We start from the raw sequence: 23777 nt of genomic DNA, 5'->3' as shown, positions 1-23777 counted from the left end.
CTATAGAGAGCTATGGATGTCTGATCAGTCTGTGTGAATCGGCCTTCTGGCGTCATGCACACTAGACATCAAAAAAGCCGATTTGAGCATGTTTGACTTTGATTTTTTTTTTCCTGCCTCTAAATGATCCTTTATGTTAGCCTAGGTGTCCATCCACACATAAGCATTTATAGGCATTTAGTGGCAGGGGTAGAAAAAGAAAACCCAAAGCCATTGCACTCAGGGAAGGAGAATGTTGCCACAAAAAAATCCCCAAGAGTCTAAACACACCTAAAATTGATACTAAACCCACAACAGTAAAATCAGTCTGTATATGCAGTAAAGCATTCTTGTTATACTCACTGTGGAACCTAAGGGGTTAATACTCTGCAAGGTGTAAAAAGGCTGTTTGATCCTGTCTTCTCTGATCCTCCCCTTCTTCCACAGTCCCCAATTCATTTCCTAAAAGCACAGAGCCTTGGAGTCGCTCTGCACATGCTCAGTTTGGTGTGTATTGCTAGTTTTTTTGTTTTGTTCTTCGCCGCGGACGCGCCTAAAAACTGCCTGCAACTCCCCAGGACTGGCGCTGACATCGCACCGGTCTGAGCTGCGGGCAGGAGTTTTTAGGCGAGGCCGCGGCTTCAGCCTAGTCCGCGAGGCTGGACGTCGCAGACTAAAAACTCCTGCCCGCAGCTCCTTATGACCGGCGCGGTGTCCAAAAAAAAAAAAAAAAACGATTCGAATCGTGAATTGAGTTTTTTTAAAGAAAATCTCAGATTTTTTTTTTTTTTTTTTTTTAAGAAAATCTCCCAGCCCTAGTATTTAGCAGTTTAGATTTACTAAAAGAATTGCATTTCCATGTTCTGTGTACTTGTAAGATATAATGAATGCAGGTTCTGGGTTTAGTAACACTTTAAGCGCTAGGCACGCTGATTTAATAAAACACACTAGGCCATATGGCCCTGGATTTAAAAAATAACCACCAAATAAAGTGGTACAGGCAGCGGAAAATAATAGATAGCAGTGCCAGTCCCATTCACATTGAAAATTTCCAGCAAATATAACATTTAACCAAAACTATACTCGTCCTAAAGTGCAACTTTAATCAAAAAATGAAGTCCTGATAGAGCACTTCAGGCTGGCACCTTTTGCAGGTATAGATAAAAAACATTAATAAGTGTATATACTGGTTAAAATCCAGCAATTCATTGTCTCACCTTGCTGTGCACATGCTCGGTTGCTTTCTATCTTTTGACACTGTGCCAAAAATGTAGAGGCCAATCTGCTGTCAGCCTAAACCTTTACTGCTGCTCAGGGGCTCTGGGCTTCAGGAAAATGGCAGCCTCCAGCAAGAAGAAAACAGGAACAAAGCTGGAGGCAATTTACAGCACACACTAATATTGGTAGTATAATTATTAAAGTGGAATGTACATTATTTTTTATCAAGTTGTTATGGGTAAAGTTCTGCATTAAGAAATTGTCTCGCAGAACACCAGCTTGATCCTTGTAGAAAACATTATATACAAAAGCATATATGTAAAATCTTGTGTCAGATGCGTATCAATATATGAATGTGTCAGAATATATGGAGTAAATTCACCAACAGGAGTAGATTACTTGCTGGTAATAGTCAAGGAGACTGTCATGCAGTTTTATTTTTACATAATTTTTTCCTGTGTCTTTGTTTTGTGATAAGACACCTGAATCTCCTATGATATGTATGTACATATGTTTGTATATGGAGACAAGGTGTACTCTTCCCTCTTTAATTTTTTTTTTGGATAAGGCTTGGTTCATACTAGTGTGAATTGGATGTGGGTTTCTCAACGCATTCAATTCGCATGACAGGAGATTGTGACCGGCTCTCAATGGATCCGGTTCACACATCTCCGTGGCGGCTGTGGAGCGCATTGCACAGGGGTCCTGTGCGTCTTTGGCTCAGTTTCAGGTCTGATTTCCGGCAAAAATTTGGGTCTGATTCATCCCTGAAACAGAGAACAGGGACGGACCGGACCCCTGCTGTGAGCCGCATCTGATTTAGGTGTGAACCCAGCCTTAATGTTCCAATTATAAATAATGCCAGTGAAAGGCTTCACTAGATCTATTTATCAGGAGTAGTTCTAGCTTCTCAATTGGAGTTGTTACCTTGTACACGCACTCCCCCTAGTGGTTATTACACATAATGAACACTACAGGTTTTCTAGGGATAACTTGTACAGTTCTTTTGAGATACTTAAAGAATATGTAAACCCAACACTTCATATTCCTGATATGTGCCTGCTGTACCATGTACTTGTATGGGAAAGTGTCCTGTTCTCTTTGTATTGCTTCCTTTGTGTGAAGTCCCTGGTGTTCCTGCCAGTCCCTCTGCTTACCTATTAAAAAAGAACCACACTAAGCAGGAGAACACAGCGTGGTTAGTTCTCTAGCTGTGCTAAGTACTCAGCGTGCCCTCTCCGATGATCAGACTTGTACTCACACCACCCCCTAACCTGCACAGCCATTCACTGGGAAGATCAGTACTAAGCGGTTTCTCCTTCCATAGCTGAGAACAGAGGGAATGTGATCACTTAAAAAAAGGAGGGAAAAAAAGTGTGTATAATGTTTATATGTATACACAAATTAGGGTTGCACCGATACCACTTTTTTAAGACCGAGTACAAGCACCGATCCTTTTTTTTCCCAAGTACTCGCCAGTTCTGATTCTTTTTTTTATTGTCATGTGACATTAGCACTGATGGACACTAATAGGTGGCACTGATATGCAGCACTGATAGGTGGCACTGACTGATGGGCACAGATGAGTAGCATTTATGGGAAACTGATAGGTGGCACTTATGGGCACTGATATGCTGGCTCTGATCTGTGGCATTTATGGGCTTTGATAGGTGGAACTTATGGGCAGGCAGTGGCAATGAAATGATGAGAGAGACACAATCAATAACAGTCAAAGTTCAAACTTTCTCGCGTATACAAGTGCTGTGACGCCCATCTTGGTACACCTTGCACTCAGCCTCTGTAAGCCAGCATTTAGAAGGTAGCAGCAAACATCTTGTTATACCCAGCCCATATAGTTAGTGGGCTAGGTGTAACAAGATGTCCGATGCGGCCTTGTGACTGCTGGCTTACTGAGGCCGAGTGCAGGGTGTACCAAGATGGGAGTCGCGCTGCTCAACCTCCGATGGAGACCGGGGCTGTCACTTCCGTTTACGAATGTGACGGCCCGAGTCCCCGATTCTGACGGCTGCGAGAGCGACCCACACCCCTGCCCCCCGGTCAGCTTACCTTCCACTGCTGCCAGCCCAGGACTCGCTCTCCGCACCGCCTACTGACTTCCGGGAGCTGCCTCTTCATACAAAAAGTATCGGGTCAGGCATCGGGAGCATTAGCCTGAGTACAAGTATTCTGGCAAATACTCGGTATATGCAACCCTACCACAAATGTTTGCCTTTCATTTCTATTTTAAGATAAAATGGGTTATTTTACAAGGTGAGGGTTTACATATTAAGCTTAGGTTCACACCGATGCTGTATGGAAAACACAGCGATCCTTGTGTGTACCCCACACTGCCCTTTGTGATCCGCTGTGGGTATCAGTGCAATCTTAGGGACACCCCAAACCCAGGTCGTTAATGCAGTGCTTTTGCCGGCAATGGATCGCATGGTACGATACGGTTGCAGTGTAGTTCCAAAATTGCTGCATGCATGTCTTTGGCGCGATGCTGTGCAATGCAATGCTGTGAACTGAACAGGAATGGGGTGAGGTTCCTGTGAAATTCACATGGGGTTCATAGTGTGAGCCGAGGATTACTATTTATTAAACCTTTACACTTTATAGATCAAACAATAAACAAAACACATTTAAAGGCTAATTCCACCCAGCAGTGAAAATTTTGCATGGAATTCTTTGTCCTTTTCACACAACTATTACATTCAGGGCTCTATCTGATATATAGATTTGTATAGGGCGACAGCAGTCAGTGATTCTGTTCATTATTGATGTAAAGTTTATGGCCAGCTTGGGTCTATTCCTGCATTTACTATTTACATTGGAGTTATATTACAGGGATGTGAACACATTTTTCAGTAACTGAGTATTTAAAGTGGTATGAAACCCAAAATCAAAATGTATTATTTTGCAGCTTACCAATCATTACATAGTTACATAGTAGGTGAGGTTGAAAAAAGACACAAGCCCATCAAGTCCAACCTATTAGATGTGATGGCTGCATTAGTTTTCCTTTAGGCTTTTTTCCCCCGTTTTCACCTGGTGATCTGGCCAGTAACGCTCCTCCTGTATTAGGCTCCATTCACACTAGCGCGTTTTTTGATGCATTTTGCAGAAATGCATGGGAATTTTTTAACATGGGTTCCTATGGAACATGTTCACATCAATGCCTTTTTGTACCTCTGCATTTTTGGAAAGGGTCAGGGACTTTTTTTCATGCAAAATGCAGCGTTTTGCATGTAATAACATTCAATGGACCAGCATCAAAAACGCAAGTGCAGCGTTTTTGCAGCGTTTTTTTTTTTTTTTTATTATTTATTTTTAGACTATACACTAACTGTAGAAAAAAAAAACAAACAAAAAAAAAAAACGCAAAACGCGGCAAAAACGCTGTAAAAACGCTGCTCAAAAACGTGGCAAGCATCACAAAAAAAACTCCAAAAACGCTCAAAAGCAACATGCATAGATGTGAATCGAGCCTTAGAGTGCCTCCAACTTTGGATGAAGAAGCACAGTGGCACCTTTGGACAGCAGCACTGTCAGTCTGGGGGAGGGGAGTGGTAATGTATTTAAATCTGCTAGTACATCTAACAAATTAAAGCCAAACTCCAGCTAATACTTTAGAAGCAGTTACAGCAGTTTTTACATAAACAAAAAGCTAATCATTTCAACACCTGTCAGTGGTAAATGGTTTGGCTCGTCCCTGTAACTACAAGACAGCGTGTTCTGTTGAAAAACAAGACTTACTGGTCGGACCACCAGATGAAAATAGAAGAAAGAATGCCTAAAAAAGAAAAAAAATGCAGTCATCACATCTAAGAATTGGTAGGCTGCATTATAATAAATGTTTGCTTTTAGGCTTAGAGCACCCACCATACATCAGGGTCCCCAGAGAGCCCCCCCCCCCATACATCAGGGTCCCCAGAGAGCCCCCACCCATACATCAGGGTCCCCAGAGAGCCCCCACCCATACATCAGGGAGATCCCATAGCCCTGCCTGCAGTCCCTACCCCTGTCTGTGTGGGTAGGCGTGCGAGATCCACCTACCTCCCGTCCTCGGTCAACTTGTTTTCTTCCTGTTCCAGTCCTGACAGTCACAGTGAGCTAGGAGAGGATGTTGGAGGAGTGCAGGTGCTGGGGATGCTGCTCAGGGTGGTGGTGAAGCCTCGTCTTCTCTCACTCCCTTCTGGGCTCTTCCTGGCTGCCCAGGCCTCCCCCTCCCTGTTTGAAGATGTCCTGCATCCCACCACCACTGAACCAGCGGCGGGGTGCTCCAATGCAGGACCATGGCTCTTTAGGCCCCACAAGCACTAGCACAGAGGAGGAGGAAGTGGAATGAATGCTGGGCAGGGAGGGAGATGCGGCCGTGACGTCATTGGTTGCTAGATGCTAGGCAGCTCTAGCAACCAGTGGCCAAGAGTAGAGTCAGGTGGGGGCAGGTGCAGAGCCAGAGCTACCACGGCTCAGTCCACCCCTGTCCCCTGCATTCTGGACCGGGACATACCTGCTAATTGCAGGGAATGCACCCACCCAGTAAGAGACTCGGGGCTATGGGCCCCAGACTGGGGGCTATAGCCCCAATAGCCACCCCCTAGCGACGCCAGAGGACAGACTTATCTAGGTACAGTTTTATCACAGGGATCTCGATAACAAAGACCCCAATAAAGAGATTATGTGGAGTGGCATCAGCGCAACCATGGAGCAAGGCTTGGCATCTACTCCTGGGTCTGGTTGCTGGTGAACATTTTTCAGGATTAACACTTTTGTTGACCCTTGTCAAGATTGTGGTTACATATAGCTAGCCATGTTGGGAAAAAACATATTCATGATGTAACGTGTTATGAATGCACCGGGAACCCCGCACCGCCTTGATCCCCGCTGTGCCAGCAAGCAGGGGATTTTCTCCACCCACTAGCAGTAAAAATGTAAAAAACAGAAACAAAAAAAAAAACAAACAAAAACACCTGTGCATGCGGGGCTCCGCCCGCCCAGTCACATCACTTATTCACAGCACTCTGTGAATGGAAAACGACAAGGTCCAGCAGCTTTTGCAGCTGTCGGCTTGTAGTTTTCAATGAACTACCACAGCACTATGAGGAACAAGCAAGCCTATACACGGACAGGTCTGCAGGAGACCCATCTTCCTTCTCAGTGTCACCTGGCAATGGCTCTCGGTTTACATTACATGGTGGCTCTGATTGGACACAGCCATCATGTGATCAGGAGGGCCAATCACAGAGCCCTCCGGATTTGAGATGTGACACTCGTTCTGAGGGACATTTAGGAACGTCTACTCAGAAGGACGAAAATGCCCACCCGGCCGTTTACATGCAGTTTCAATTTTGAGTCATTGGAGTTCTTTTGGGGCTTTGTCAATACAATCCCTATTATGGATTGGAGCTTTGATGTTCCTTAACTAGAGCAGCTATGAAACTTTTTCCACTGGCTGAACACCAGATTACTGTTTACATGGGCAATCCTGATAAGTACTGAATTTATTGTCGTATAACATGCACCCTAATTTTAAGAGGAAAAAAAAGCTTTCCACAGCCCCCTTTACATTACGCAGACCCCTCTACATTAAACAGCATCCCCTGCAAAAAAACAAAACAAAAAAGCCAGCCCCTTCTCATACACTGCTCCTCCTTTGTCACTCTTGAAAATCGAAGCCTCTAAATACCTCATTAGCTCCATTCTTTCATGGACCTGGTCATGTGACTGGTCTCCTCTGATTTTCATGGACGGTCACATAACCGCTCTCCTCCTCCAATCTAAAGCTACACTCAGAGGAGGAGGAGCGGGAGGAGGAAAACTGAGTGTAATGAGGAATTTAGAGGCTTTGATTTAAAATGACAATGACACAGGAGGAGCATTGTATGAGAAGGGGCTGGCAAGTGATTTTTTCCTTCAATGTTGAAAAAAGGAGGGGTGTGGAGGCGCCAACTGTGGTAGCTTGTTTATGCAAAAATAAAAGTTAGTGTAACAATTACACTTACTGGTTCGCAGGGTGGAGGTGTTTCTTTGAGATGGAAAGTGTCCTGGGATGTGCTGTTATCTTGTTTCCGGCTCGGATTTCATTCCTTCAGGCGTCTGGGTGTGGAGTCTGTACACAGCCTGAACTGCTGCATCCATTGCATGGAAAGCTCCACGCTGACCACTCTGGAGCGCGGATGAGGAAATGACATCACTGATGCACAGCAAACGTCCAGGCTGGTGTTGGGGATGATGCAGGGATAGTACAGGCTATCATGTCCCCCCTTCCCTCATCCTCATAATGTGTATCCCAGTGCTTTTTAATCTCATTTTTTAATTTTTTTTTTTTTTTTGTCTCCCATTTTCTATTTCTATTTTTATCTTTAATTTTTATTTCTTATTTTTATTTCTTATTTTTATTTTTATTCTAATTTTACATTTATTTTTATACTTATTTTTATTTCTATTTTTCATTGTTTTTTCCCATTTTTATTTTTCATTTTATTTTTTATTATTTAGTTTATATTTATTTTTATTTCATTTTCCACATTTTTTTCATCTTCTAAAGGAAGGCCCGTAGACGTGGTGTATCTGGATTTTGCAAAAGCATTTGACACAGTTCCCCATAAACTTTTACTGTAAAAAATAAGGTCCGTTGGCATGGACCATAGGGTGAGTACATGGATTGAAAACTGGCTACAAGGGCGTGTTCAGAGGGTGGTGATAAATGGGGAGTACTCAGAATGGTCAGGGGTGGGTAGTGGGGTTCCCCAGGGTTCTGTGCTGGGACCAATCCTATTTAATTTGTTCATAAACGACCTGGAGGATGGGATAAACAGTTCAATCTCTGTATTTGCAGACGATACTAAGCTAAGCAGGGCAATAACTTCTCTGCAGGATGTGGAAACCTTGCAAAAAGACCTGAACAAATTAATGGGGTGGGCGACTACATGGCAAATGAGGTTCAATGTAGAAAAATGTAAAATAATGCATTTGGGTGGCAAAAATATGAATGCAATCTATACACTGGGGGGAGAACCTCTGGGGGAATCTAGGATGGAAAAGGACCTGGGGGTCCTAGTAGATGATAGGCTCAGCAATGGCATGCAATGCCAAGCTGCTGCTAATAAAGCAAACAGAATATTGGCATTAAAAGGGGGATCAAATGCAGAGATAAAACGATAATTCTCCCGCTCTACAAGACTCTGGTCCGTCCACACCTGGAGTATGCTGTCCAGTTCTGGGCACCAGTCCTCAGGAGGGACGTACTGGAAATGGAGCGAGTACAAAGAAGGGCAACAAAGCTAATAAAGGGTCTGGAGGATCTTAGTTATGAGGAAAGGTTGCGAGCACTGAACTTATTCTCTCTGGAGAAGAGACGCTTGAGAGGGGATATGATTTCAATATACAAATACTGTACTGGTGACCCCACAATAGGGATAAAACTTTTTCGCAGAAGAGAGTTTAATAAGACTCGTGGCCACTCATTACAATTAGAAGAAAAGAGGTTTAACCTTAAACTACGTAGAGGGTTCTTTACTGTAAGAGCGGCAAGGATGTGGAATTCCCTTCCACAGGCGGTGGTCTCAGCGGGGAGCATTGATAGCTTCAAGAAACTATTAGATAATCACCTGAATGACCGCAATATACAGGGATATGTAATGTAATACTGACACATAATCACACACATAGGTTGGACTTGATGGACTTGTGTCTTTTTTCAAACTCACCTACTATGTAACTATGTAAATAAATGTTTTAACTCCAATTCCACTTACTATTATTATCCTTATATTTATTAAACTTACCCCCAATTCATCATATTTTTAATTCTTCGTACTTTACTTTCAACTTTTTTGTGCTTTGTGGGTCTGCTGGCTGTTGTGGTTCCACAGCCACAGACCTCCAGCCCATACACTTTAACCTAATTGCCTCCACTATATAGTCAAGCTGCTCTCCTCCAGGGAGCAAAAAGGCCAGTAGAAGGAGCTGTGAGCCCCGAGTGCGTAGCCTGTACTATCCCTGCATCATCCCCAACACCAGCCTGGACGTTTGCCGTGCATCAGTGACGTCATTTCCGCTTCCGCGCTCCAGAGTGGTCAGCGTGAAGCTTTCCATGCACTGGATGCAGCGGTTCAGCCTGTGTACAGACTCCACACCCAGACGCCTGAAGGAATGAAATCCGAGCCGCAAACAAGATAACAGCACATCCCAGGACACTTTCCATCTCAAAGAAACACCTCCACCCTGCGAACCAGTAAGTGTAATTGTTACACTAACTTTTATTTTTGCATAAACAAGCTACCACAGTTGGCGCCTCCACACCCCTCCTTTTTTCAACATTGATTATCAACAGAGGTAATGGACACCCTCTGAGGATGGCTGCCTCCTCATTCTAGATTTTACCTGCCTTATTTTAATGTGCTATTATAGCTACCATTGTACTATTTACCTTAGACATCACATGTTGCGGAGCGCCGGAACCCCCCCCCCGCTTTTGTTTCTCTGCTGATTTTTTCCTTCAGACTATGTCACCAGGGGGCAGACTACCCAAACCCCGCCCCCGTTGGTAAAAATAAATAATAATATTGGCGCATAACACGCGCACACTGTTTACCCTCTATTTTCAGGTGGAAAAAAGTGCGTGTTATACACCAATACGGTATGTTTTCAATGGAAATTTTTGTGCATGCATTTATTATCTTCTATTACACTTTACAAGACATCTTGTTTTTAGAAGCTCTAAAAGGCTACTTTTTTTTTTTTTTTTACACTGTGAATTTCGTTGTCACAGCCGCCAGGTTCAGCGCCGCTCCTCAGACTTCCTGGATCCTCAGCAGACACTGAGGGTAGAGAAGAGATAGGCTCTTGCTGCCATCAGGAAAACTGCTGGGGGAGTGTGCAGGTAGCATGGCTTGCTGGCAATATGGAGTTGATTTACTAAAACAGGAAAGTGCAAACTTGGGTGCAGCTGTGCATAGAAAACAATCAGATTCCAGTTTTTTTTTTTTTTCAAAGCTTAATTGAACAAGCTGAAGTTAGAAGCTGATTAGCTACCATGTACAGCTGCACCAGATTTTGCACTCTCCAGTTTTAGTAAATAAACCCTTGCGTGTCTATGGGCACACCCAGCTCATCTCAGAGATGGAGCATGCACATGTGTGTCTTTACCATATGAGAAGTTAAGGAAACAACTGCAAACAGGCACCCTGGAAAAGAGGTCTTGGTACCCATGGCCTGGCTTGGTACCCCTGAAAAAAAGACATTTCAGAAGAAGAGGACCTCACATAGTAGGTGGTAGGTGAACCTGGGTTTAGTATCACTTGAATACAAGAAAAGTGCGCCAAATGTCTTTTTTTTTCTTTTGTTTGTATAGTTGGTCTTTTCTCTACCATTGAGATTGCTGTTGCTACATTGCTGTATTAGGCTTAACTGATCTGCAAGATTAGATGTTAACTATTATATTGGCCAATCATTTATGTGTAATTAAGGAGTATGCTTTACATGGTGGAAGCACAGCTGGACAAGTCTAATTTCTATATGTACATTGCACAGCTGGACAAGTCTAATTTCTATATGTACATAACCAAGCCCACCATCTCCATCAGAGATAATTTGATAATTAAAGTTTGTCACTTTTGATACAGCAAGGAATTTTACTGAAGACCCTATTATGCAATAAAAACTGGAGCATTACAGTAAACACAAAAAACACAATCCATTCCACAAAACCACAACTTACAGCTCTTACTGTAATAAGAATAGATAGTCTATGGACAGAAGCTGATGATGTACACATAAAACTTTGGTGTTAGTTACCTGGATGAGGTCAAGAATGCCCAGTTCACTTTCAGAGGAATCCACACAGAACACAAAGTACAGCGTGGCGTAATGGCGATAAATCAGCTTGTAGTCAGACCCACCAATTAAACTATAGAAAAATAATAAAATAGTTTATAAAACCATCATTATAACAGCTGTGTAAAATACAGTTTCACTAAATACAAGTTGAAAAGGGTTAAAGAAAGGAAGTACAGCACTGATTTTATAATCCTCAAGTCTTGCTGTTTAAAATTTAATTAAAAAGGAGAAGCACAGCCAAAGCTTGTTTGAATGTACTTCTCCTGTGGATCATGGGAGTGCAGTAAGTTTTGCACTCCTGTGACCCGTTTTCAGCAGAGAGCGGACTGAAGACTGCTGCCTGCTCATGTCACAGAGCTGGTCCAGGCTCAGACAAGATCGTGACACTGGAGTCAGGATCCGCCCACATGCCTGAACCAGCGAGCCGCTGAGAGCCTGAGTCGGCCGCTCACGCCCCCTCCACAGCCCAGAACTCCAGTGAGCATGGAGGGGACAGAGCAGAGGGCTGCGACTGACAGTCAGCAACTCTACGCTCAGGGAGCAGTGGGAACCGAGCGATCTAACACAGCCAATCGCTCGGTTCCCACAGCTCCCTGAGCATAGAGTTCTCAGTGTTAAACCCAGCGGGGGAACCGATGCTGCATCCACCGAGATAAGTATAAATCTGCAAAAAACCCCATGCTTCTCTTTTAAAGGCAAAACTCTTTTTTTTAGTTTTTGACAGAGTGGAGATGGACAAGAACCCTGTCAGGTTATATTGGCGACTCTGCCCCCCGTTAGCGAGATTCACCCTATTTTTTTTTCCCAGGGGAAATCTTCCAATGGGGGACACTAGTTTTGGTGACCTAGGGGTCCTCAAGAGAGTCCCTTAATTTGCAGGGATTTCCTCTCACTTACTGTTTTGGCTATGGAACAGGAAGTGAAGGTGAATCTCACTAATGGGAGACGGATGGCAAAAAGAAACTGACAGAGGTTATAACCTTCCCTTACTCTATCAAAATGGAAAAAAACAAAACAAAAAAGGGGAAGGTCTGCCTGAAGTTCTACTTTAAATACAAAAATAAACAAATAAATAAAATAAAAAACACACACACACCACAACAATAAACTACACAAACAGTGACACAAAGAGCTCGAAAAAAAAAAAAGGGTATTTACAGTATAAAGTATCACAATTTAATTGTATGTAAAGCCAAAACTTTTTTGGTTTGTTTTGGATAGAATGTGAACATTTTAGCACCTGTCAGGTTTTGTATTGCTCTCTGTGCCCCCACTGGAGGATTGATTCATTCTCATTCTCCAAAAAAAAAAAAAAAAAAAAAAAAATTCATTCCTGGTGTGAGCCTGAGATATAAAAAGGGAAACCTTTAGATTTACCAAAACCAAAATATGAGGTCAAACCTAAACACTTTCCATTTGTATGTAATCAGGAAGGTCCCTGCACTACATAGTTGAAGGTAACTCTAAAGGAAATTGAAGAAGAAAATTGTATAATGTATGGCCAGCTTTACTTACTTACAAAAACATACACTTTTAGGGCCCATTCACACGTAAACATTCTGTTGTGACAAGCATTGCATTAACCACTTACCGACCGGCTCCTGTACATATACGTCGGCACTTTGAAGATGGATATCTCGGTAACGGCAGCAGCTGCTGCCACAACCGAGGTATCCATCTTTACAGGAGCCGGTTCTGTGTACGATAATGGTGGTCTCTGCGGTGGGTTCACCGCGAGATTACCGTTATCGGCGGCAGGAGAGGTGCCACCCCCCCTCCAGCGCCCTCCACCGCTTACCGGAGCCGTCGGTAGCGATTGGGACCTTTATGTGCCTGGGTATGGAGACGAGTGAGGCTAAGATGGCCGCCACCCGTCTCCATACCATTGGACGGCTGAAGCGACCGTCATTACGTCAGCTCCGCCCACTTTTCTTAAAGGCATTTTTTTTTTTATGTCATTTTTTCAAACGACTTTTTTTTTTGTTATTTTTTTTTGCATTTTAGTCCAAATATGAGATCTGAGGACTTTTTGACCCCAGATCTCATATTTAAGAGGACCTGTCATGCTTTTTTCTATTACAAGGGATGTTTACATTCCTTGTAATAGGAATAAAAGTGACACCATTTTTTTCTTTTTTTTTTTTTAAAACAGTGTAAAAATAAATAAAATATTGTAAAATAAATAATAAAAACAAAAGTTTTTAAACCCCCCCCCCCGTCCCGACGAGCTCGCGCGCAGAAGCGAACGCATACGCGAGTAGCGCCCGCATATGAAAACGGTGGTCAAACCACACATGTGAGGTATCACCGCGACCGGTAGAGCGAGAGCAAAAATTCTAGCCCTAGACCTCCTCTGTAGCGCAAAACATGCAAGCTGTAGAATTTTTTAAACGTTGCCTATGGAGATTTTTAAGGGTAAAAGTTTGACGTCATTCCACGAGCGGGCGCAATTTTGAAGCGTGACATGTTGGGTATGAATTTACTTGGCATAACATTATATTTCATAATATAAAAAAAAAAAAAATTGGGCTAACTTTACTGCTGTCTTATTTTTTTTATTCAAAAAAGTGAATTTTTTTAAAAAAAAAAGTGCGCTTAGACCACTGCGCAAATACGGTGCAAAAAAAAGTATTTCAATGACCGCCATTTTATTCTCTAGGGTGTTAGAAAAGAAACACAATATATAATGTTTGGGGGTTCTAAGTAATTTTCTATAAAAAAAAAAAAAAACGGTTTTAAACATGTAAACACCTAAAATCCAAAACGAGGCTAGTCCTTAAGTGGTTAAAGAAGCCTATTAAGTATGAATGGGCAGGCAAAGATAAAAAAAAAAAAAAAAAAAAAAAACACACACACACAGCCCTTTTTTTTTAGCAACAGCGCACCACAATGTATGTGTTGGATGCGCTGCAGTGAGTTGTGCTCTACTGTACAAGGTGTTGGGGAGCCATTCACAATGAAGGCTAAAATTAGTACCAGTATGTGAAAGGTGTTCTAGTGGGTGGGTGTTCTGCCATGTGTTAACACTAGCATTTTAGAGTGCATTGCCGCAGCACACCAGTGTGAATGAGCTCTAATTCTTGATTACACTTACAAGATGATTACTATTACGCAATAATGCAATTACCATGAATGTGCTTGTTCTTCTGACTCCGCTGCTGCCTGATTACTGTATGATCCTGGCTGACTCCTGACTGCTTTACTCCTGGCTGATATTCTGTGCATGACTACTGGCCTGGCTCTGCTCCTGGCTCTCCCTTCTGCCAAGTCTTATCTGGTACTCCTGAAGGACTCCTACCCAGCAGTGCATCCTGCTCACCAGCCGCCATCCAGTGGACAACTCCTCATCCCTTTAGCCTGTCACAGCTGGCAACCTCTGCTTCTCTCAGCATAGCACTCCCTGTTACCATCTTCATGGGCGCTCTGCACTCAGCTGGAAGGGAAGCCCTTTCAGCACTAATGAGCACTGGCCTCCAACCAGGTACGTGACAATAGCACATTTGAACCTTGCAGGTCCATTACAAATCTTCTATGCCACTCGTCAGGACAAACAAGGAAAAAAATCCCAGCTCAAACTTACCAGTAAGTCTGCAACAAACTGAATTGTCCTGTCTAACAGTTAAAAACAGGGGTTTAATGTGCATACATTTGCAAATACATGCGTAAGCACCCCAGTATTATCTGCAGTCCTAACAATAAATTTTGAGAGCTTGCACAGTAGGAGCAAATATATAATATTGGATAGATTAAGGGCAGGTACATCTGGAGGGAGCCCGCCCTCCTTAAAAGGCAGAGGGGCGCACTGCACATAGCACAATGGGGACAAAAGATGTCCTGCCCTCAATCGATCCATTACTATAGATGTGCTCCTACTATGGAGGCTCTCAAAATGTATAGAGTTAGGACTGCAGATAATATCAGGGTGCCTTGTTGTGGCCTCTGCAGCTTATGCGTGTATTTGCAAATGTGTGCAAACTAAACTCCTGTTTTTAACATGAACTGTTAGACAGGAAAATTTGGTTTGTTGCAGGCTGGTTAGTAAGTTTAGCTGGGAATTTTTTTTGTTTGACATGTTGCTGCTCTTCCATGTGCGCCTTGCTATTAAGGGCAGTTATAGGTTGGGACAGTTCCCGTTTTTTTACACGCTTCAGAAAGATCAGATCGCAGTCAAAAGGAGTCAGAAATTATACAAACTGCACTAACCCCAGCTCCTAAGAGTGTAACAGCTACGACATAATGGATAAAGGGATGTTGGTATTGTTAAGGAAATTATGTTAGCAAGTAAATAGTGGGAACAGATGGGGAAGCAATGAGGAGATGTGGCTGGGGTCAAGAGGTAGCAGCACCTAGAAATAGTTATTAAAACAGCCCCTTGCAGGTGCCCCAAGAGTTTGTACATAAGACAGATTCTGCATAGGTGACATTATTGCAATATATATGATTCTGCACTTTTGCCTTCAGTGGGCGGTCGCGTGGCGCCAGCGGGCTACTTCTGTTGTGAAGAAGCAGGGAATAAAATCCATCTCTTCTCCTAGCAAAAGCAGCACACACGTCACAATAACACTGGCTAGGCACAGAGTTAACTCTTTGATCGCCCTAGATGTTTAACACCTTCCCACCCAGTGTCATTAGTACAGTGACAGTGCATATTTTTAGCACCAATCACTGTATTAGTGTAACTGGTTCATGCAAACTGTCACCTCATGTCCGACTGTCCTCAGCAATATTGCAGTCCCGCTATAAGTCGCTGATTGCAGCCATTACTAGTATTTAACTTCCATAAAAATATACCATGGTTTGTAGACGCTATAATGTTTGCATAAACCAAACAATACACACTTATTGGTTTGTTTTTTTTTCACCAAAAATATGTAGCAGAAAACCTATTGGCCTAAATTTAAGAAGAAATTTTAATTTTTAGATTTTTTTTTTCTTTGATACAGTGCCTTAAAGTGGTTGTAAACCCTTTACAGCCACTTTTTGCTACAGGTAAGCCTATAATAAGGCTTACCTGTAGCTACCCAGGATATCTCCTAAACCTTCACGGTTTAGGAGATATCCTCTGTATCTGTATGTGCTGACGTCATCGGCACATGCGCACTTAGACTGTTAAGTTACCGGCAGCTCCCGTGCACATGCAGGTCAAAACCAGGTACCTGGCCCCCCACCAAAAAAGTGCCAAAAGTAGAAAAGGAGGAGGGCATAAAGCAGAACTTGTTACGGAAATTAAAAATAAAATGCTATATACTATAATCACAAATTATATTGAAAATGGTGACCCCTAGTGGGAGTATTGAAAATAACACAAAATTATATTGCATGAATCACAAATAAAAAAAAAAAGTGTGCAACCAGTGACCTCTAGCGGATAAAAGAAATATAACATATATATATAGCAGATAAAGCTCTTCTGATCTGTTTAAGTTCATCACCTGTATGCACCAGGGCTAGTGCATTCTTAAATGTGAGCGGAATAGTTGCTTATGTTTTAAATAAATTTCGTTTTACAGTATTACACTAGGCCAGTTCCTTTTTTACCCTTATGTTGCCATCATATATGAGAGACCACACTTGCAGGCGTCCATTATTTGGAGCTTTAACCACCTCAATACAGAGCACTTACACCCCCTTCCTGCCCAGGCCATTTTTTCAGCTTTCAGCACGGTCGCATTTTGAATGACAATTGCGCGGTCATGCTGCACTGTAACCATGTGAAATTTTTATCATTTTCTTCACACAAATAGAGCTTTCTTTTGGTGGCATTTAATCACTTCTGGGTTTGTTTTTTTCCTAATAAAGTAAAAAAAAATTAAAATTTTGAAAACAAAGTTTTTCTTAATTTCTGTCAGTAAATTTTGTAAATAGGCAATTTTTCTCCCTTACTGATGGGCACTGATAGGCTGCACTGATGAGGTGGAACTTATGGGCACTGATTAGGTGGCACAAATATGCCGCACCTATTGGCACTGATATGTGGCACCGATAGGCAGCACTGATGGGTGGCACTGGTAGCCAGTACTGACTGGCATCACTAATGGCCACCGACTGCTGGCACTGGTGGGCACTGATTGCTGGCACTGGTGCTTTATTGTAATCAGGGCACTGATGATCAGTGCCCCGATTACATTCCTAGGTGTCCTCTGAAAAGAGATGCCGCTGATCGGCTCTCCTTAAACTCTGTCAGCATGTTACCTATTACCAGAATCTCTGTGTTTACCTGTGACTGGCTGTGATTGGACACAGCCAATCACATGGGTAAAGAGCCATGGCTCTTTACAGAGATCGGGGTCACGGCATGTACTAGGAACACAGCGCAGCGGCAGTCACCATGCTGCGGGCGCGCGCGAGCGGCCGTTCTGGAAAGCCATCATATGACGTCCACCCAGAACGATAGTCGCACCGCCCTGCCGTCATTTGATGGTGGGCGGCAAGTGGTTAAAGATACTGGATTGAGACCTCAAAAAGGGAAAGGTGCTACATGGCCTAATTGGGGGCCGCTTTGGGAGGTGAGCGCATAGTGTGACTGGTGGAGGGTCCACTGGGTGATAAGTCACTCATTTGCTAGTATTCACCTTTGTATTGTGTGTGGACAGCATTTGTTTACAGACGATACCACTGGATTGATGGACTTTATCTGATATATGTTATATTTCTTTGATCCACTAGAGGTCACTGGTTGCACACTTTTTTTTTTACTTGTGATTCATGCAATATAATTTTGTGTTTTATTTAATACTCCCACTAGGGGTCAATGTAATTTGTGATTATAGTATATAGCATTTTATTTTTAAATTTCTGTAAGGAGGTAGCACTTTACATATTCTTTTTATTCTGGTCTGCTAATAACAGTTTGTATTAAGCAGCAACCCTTTATATTTAATATACAGCACTGTCTTTATTGTATTAGTAGCACAGAAGTACATTTCTTTCTTTTCTATAAAGCAGAATTTCCCCTTTAGGATAAAGTTCTGCTTTAATGAAGCATGTAACTATAACACCAACAACTCCTACAGCATATCTGCAGTCTCTGATAGTTTCCAGTTGCATGTGTCAACAGTTTCTGACAGCTATTTGTAGCATTATATTAACTGAATACTATATGCAGCCCCACAATAACATAGGGGGTCCCTTAGCTGTTGCCTTCCTCTGCCCTAAAACCTTTATAATTGTAAGATGCTTTAGCCCCAGTCTAGTTACATTACCTGAATCAGTACCTTCAGTACTACCCTTGGGTGCTGCACTCTTTCTGGGAGCTCTACGGTCTTATACAGGTCAATGTGGCGCTATGACACATGGTACGGGCAAAAGTAAAACTGAAAACGAACCACAACTTTAGCTACAGTGTGAAAGGATTACAACTCCTGTCATATTGTTATGGTTGTCTGTGTCCAAAGTGGGGAGACTTAAGCCTCGTACACACGATCGGATTTTCCTACGGGAAATGTGTGATGACAGGCTGTTGACGGAAAATCCGACCGTGTGTATGCTCCATCGGACAATTGTTGTGGGACTTTCCGTGGACAAATGTTGGATGGCAGGTTTTAAAATTTTCCGCGGACAAAAGTCTTTTTTCAGATTTTCCGAGCGTGTGTACACAAGTCAAAAGTACAAACACGCATGTTCAGAAGCAAGGATGAGCCTGAAGCGGTCGGTCTTGTAAACTAGCGTTCGTAATGGAGAATTAACATTCGTGACGCAGCAAATTATGAAATCTCGAAATGCAGCGCACAATTCTCTTCTTCTTTAATGGGATAATAATGAAGCTGCTTTGCTGGTGATACTGATGGAGTTATTGCAAACTACTTTTCAAAAGCTTTTTTTTTTTTTTTTGATATCAAGAATATTATTTTTTTAATTTTTATTTTTGTTGGGCAAGTTACCACAACACTATTATCCTGTAGTTTTTAAGATCAAAGATACAACTATGTTGATGTCCCTTGTTAATTTTACATTGTATTTTTTTAAATGTAACTGCCTACTCCCAAACTGTCATTTGAAGTAAAACACATAGCCAAGTATTATTCTCCAGAATTTTTTTTATTGTGCATTAAAAAAAGACAATAAAATTAGACATGCTATGCGATCTGCCAATAGAACTTAACCAAAAAGTACATTCTATGCATCCAAAAATATAGAAAATATACCAAATCAAATCATTATTCAACCAAAAAAATAATGTCAAAGCAATAACTCCAAGGCCAATAATAAATAACACGTTATCTCCTCTGATTCCACAACATGGCTGGTTGATGAACGGCCATTCGGAAATTAACTGAAAAGCGTGAAATGAAAAGCGCGAATCACTCACCAAACTTCTACTAACACAAAATTAGGGGAAGGAGCCCAAAGGGTGCGGCTAATGAGCTGAAAAACCACGTAGTACGTCACTATGTTCGTGATTGTTGGCCAACAATTGTGTGTAGGCAAGACAAGTTTGGGCCAACGCCCTTCGGACAAAAGCCCACGTTTTTTTTGTTGGCCAACAATCTCTGATCGTGTGTACGAGGCTTTACTCTCACTTAGGAGCTCGATGAAAATTAACCACTTAATCTCCGGAGGGTTTTACCGCCCCCCCCCCCCCCCCCCCCCTTAATGCTTATGCAACACTGTACACAAATTTAATTTATTTATATTTTTTTTTTCACACAAACAGAGCTTTCTTTTGGCGGCATTTGATCACCACTGGGTTTTTTATTTGTTATTATATACATGAAAAAAAGACTAAGAATGTTGAAAAAAAAAAAACCCCAAAAACATAAAACATATCCCAATAAAAAAAAATAAAATGTCTTCATGAATTGTGGCCAAAATGCATTCTGTTACATCTTTGCTAAAAAAAATAAATAAAAAAAAAAATCCTAACAAGCGTATATTGATTGGTTTGTGTGAAAGTTATAGCATGTACAAACAACAGTATATACACTGGAATTTTTTTTTTTTGATACTAACAATGGCAGAAATAAGCGACTTATAGTGGGACTGTGATAGCAAGGCGGGCAATCTGAAACTGGGTGGGAACTGAGAATCTGACATCTCCAGTGACACTAATACAGTGACCAGTGCTGATACTATACACTGTCACTGTACTAATGACACTGGGTGGGAAGGGGGTTAACGTGTATAGGGCAGTCAAAGGGTTAACTGTGTGCTGCTTTTACTAATAGATGTGGCCAAGTTAAACACAGCCACATCTCTGCTCTGTGTACAGAGCCCTGTATTTTCAGTAAACACAGGGCTCTGTGCTGTCATTTGCTAAACTGATCTGCAGGTCTTGTCCATAAATCATTGACCTGGACCTGCTAATCAACTTGTGCTATAGCGAATAACAGCACAGAAGGGGTGCCAGGCGCGTGCGCCCCATAGCTGGAAATGCTGGATCACGTGCGTGTACATGATCCAGTGCAGCAGGTGCCGCCCTGCTGCAGATAAAAAAAGGCAGTGGGCGGTCAGCAAGCGGTTAGGAAGAGAAATAAGGGGAAATCTTCCGATGAGGTCAATTGCCTCAGTGACAATAGTGGCGGCTGGTGCTCAAAATTTTTGAGGGGGCGCAAACAAGCTGAAAAAAAAAAAAATCAATTGCAGCCACTGTGCCCATCAATTGCCGCCACTATCACCTATCAATTGCCACCGCTGTGCATCGCCCGGGAGTCAAGACTTACCTGTCCCGCAGCGGGTAACGGTGGCCTCCTCCACGTCCACGAGCCTTGATGTCTCCAGTTCTTTCTATCAGACGTCCAATCACAGCGCCTGTTTCAGCCAATCAGGTGACAGGTAACCAGACCCGAGCACCTGATTGGCTGAGAGGCGGGTCAATGTTCCTAACACTGAGTAAATAGTGAACGCACAGCATTGAGCCCGCTGTTTACCATTTTGGAAGCCTATTAGAGCCCACGGCTCTAATCAGGCGTTTCCAAAAAAAACCCTGCCACTGTAATTCAGGTGCCCAACAAGGGGCGTACACCTGAATAGGGAGCGGGGGCGGCAGCGGTGACCATAGATAGATTCATGCAATGCATGAATCTATCTATGGTGAGAGAGGCGACAGGAGAGAGGGGGCGACGCACCGCCACTGGACAACTGTCTAGGTGAATTGTGTCCTGGCTTTAGGGGCATTTCAGCGTTATTGTTCAATTAGGACAGAATACAAGGAAATCTTAACGGGGGCACAGACTGCAGAGGAATCCTGATAAACAATCAATAAAATGCCTTGACTAGAGTTCCATTCCAGGGTTTTCCTGTGGACACCATATCTGTTCCTGCTCATACTTTGTATATCAGTCACATCCAACACTATTTGGTTTTCTCTTATTGCCACAAATCCATTTGGGTGATCACACAACCTCCCAGCCAATCACACTGACACTTGTAGGTAAGGATGCACCGATACCATTTTTTAACAGTGAGTACCGATACTTTTTTGCAGGTACTCGCCGATACCAATTACCGATACCTATCGCCTAGGAAGAGGGGTGGTTTGGGAGGTGGCAGGGGGTCGTTGTTTCAGAGTTGGGTGACAGCAGGGTGGGGGGGGGGGTGTTTTAAGTGAGGGCAAGGTAGATGAGGGTGGGGTGAAATAGGGATTGTGGGGTGGAAGAGTTTAGATGGAAAAGGCTGTGATCGCTGGGGAGGGGGATAGGAGGGTTATTGGGAGACACGAGGGCAGAGGTGACAACTGGTAGAGAGAAGGAGGAGGCAACAGGCAGAAGTGACTGAAGGCATGGTACAGGGAGACAGTCAGGGACTGCAGGCATGGTACAGGGAGACAGTCAGGGACATAAGGCATGGTACAGGAGACAGCCAGGGACTGAAGGCATGGTACAGGAGACAGTCAGGGACTGAAGGCATGGTACAGGAGACAGTCAGGGACTGAAGGCATGGTACAGGAGACAGTCAGGGACTGAAGGCATGGTACAGGAGACAGTCAGGGACTGAAGGCATGGTACAGGAGACAGCCAGGGACTGAAGGCATGGTACAGGAGACAGTCAGGCACTGAAGGCATGGTACAGGAGACAGCCAGGGACTGAAGGCATGGTACAGGAGACAGTCAGGCACTGAAGGCATGGTACAGGAGACAGCCAGGGACTGAAGGCATGGTACAGGGAGACAGTCAGGGACTGCAGGCATGGTACAGGGAGACAGCCACGCTGCTCAGTACAACAGGATACCGCCCGTACAGTGTCTTCATACAGAGCCCCCCTGTTCAATGCCTCAGCATCCAGCCAGGGAGAGCCCGGATCCAGTGCTCTGTGTGGCTGGAGGAGGGAGATGTGCAGTGAGAAGACAAGGCTTGTGGGCTGTTAGGATATGCAGGCCTGCACCTAGCAATGCCACTGGGAGGAGGGGAGGCGGTCCGCTCCCAATCTACGTCACTTCTGGTATTGGAGCATTTTCACGAGTACTGATACTCGCGAAAATAGCTAGTGTTGGCACGGTTACCGGTATCGGTGCATCCCTACTTGTAGGAGACCATTCAGCTCAGCACATTGAATCCGATCCATCATTTACAAGGTACATGACAAAGGTCAGAACTGCCTGCAGAGTACCTCCTTTTACTGCTGGCATCAATGTGGACTCTGGATGGTCTCTGTACACAAGCATGATAAGCCACAGAGAAGGGGAATGAACAAAGCTGTCATGTATAGAGATGTTACCTTCCTCCTTCCAGGAAATTACAGACATTGTCATCCCGCTTGGAGACCAGATGAAAGGTCTCCCGGATAATCTGCTGCTGCATGTCTTCTGGCTGCAAGACACAAAGACACAATATGAATGAACAGACAGAGCCGGGACCGGCCTCTATTCCCTCCACACACAGAGAGAGAAGGGACTGCACTATATATATATATATATATATATATATATATATATATATATATATACACACACACACACAGAGGACTGGAATATATTGTATTATATACACACAGACAGAACTCACAAAGTGTTGGTAGAAACGTATGAAGCGCGGCTTGCCATGATTATTAAACACCAAAATCGCTTTAATCATCTTCCCCTCTATCAGGCAGACAGACCACTTCCTCCAGTTATCAACTTCCGGTGTAGCACAAAATCCTCTCCCCTCTGCGGCTGATATTACTTCCGGGGAAATCTCGGCTCCTTCAGCCAGACTACTTCCTCCGCCGATGTTGTATCCTTACTGTGGGGGGGTGTAGCAAGATGGCGGCGACGAAACGTCACTTCCGTTACACATTATGACGGGTCGCCTAATCTGACGAAACACTTGTCAGTGGTGGACGGATGATGTCGGACCATGATCAGATATCAGAGTTATGTCCGCTCTGCTCTCTGTCTCCTCATCGGCCTATGACAGCGCTATACCATGTCTTCTCAGGCTGGAGAGTGGAGACACCGACCTGTGTTCACCTCACACCCCTCCATAGAGATATAATGGGGTCGCTCCTTAGCTGTGTGATTGCGGATCCTCTGAGGTGGGACAAGCCTGGAGATCCCAGCTGACAGCAATTCTCAGTGATGAAGGCAGAGAGTCAGCCAGGCAGTCGGCATTTTCTGAATGACACTCTGGGAATGTCCTGTGGAAATGTTCGGAGTCTTCTCCATGTTTATGGTGTAGTAACGTGCGTTATGCTGTGCGTTATATGAAGGCCGCTGCTTGTCATCAATGGCCTGAACACACCCTAATGTCCCTCAAAGGAGACATGACCTTCTATTGTCACCTCACTCAGGGGAGCGGCCTTCAGGAATTGGGGGACATTCA

General features: G+C 43.5%; 1 protein-coding gene across 2 annotated transcripts in view; it reads right to left on the bottom strand.

Moving 5' to 3' along the window:
* Positions 1–23153, bottom strand: part of AP3S2 (adaptor related protein complex 3 subunit sigma 2) — a 151906-nt gene extending 128753 nt beyond the window's left edge. The window contains exons 1-3 of one of the 2 annotated variants that reach the window (XM_073618479.1): positions 22980–23153; positions 22693–22784; positions 10999–11110 (exon numbers count right to left, since the gene is read on the bottom strand). In XM_073618479.1, coding sequence (XP_073474580.1) covers positions 10999–11110; positions 22693–22784; positions 22980–23048 — 273 coding nt within the window. In that variant the 5' untranslated portion in view covers positions 23049–23153. The remainder of the gene's footprint in view (positions 1–10998; positions 11111–22692; positions 22785–22979) is intronic. The other variant, XM_073618478.1, reaches the window with a different exon arrangement.
* Positions 23154–23777: the final 624 nt, after the last annotated feature.

This window comes from Aquarana catesbeiana, linkage group LG03, assembly GCF_042186555.1.
Source record: "Aquarana catesbeiana isolate 2022-GZ linkage group LG03, ASM4218655v1, whole genome shotgun sequence".
NCBI classification, from domain to species: domain Eukaryota; kingdom Metazoa; phylum Chordata; class Amphibia; order Anura; family Ranidae; genus Aquarana; species Aquarana catesbeiana.
The sequence above is the reverse complement of the archived record's forward strand: the minus strand, read 5'-3'. Positions and strand labels throughout refer to the sequence as shown.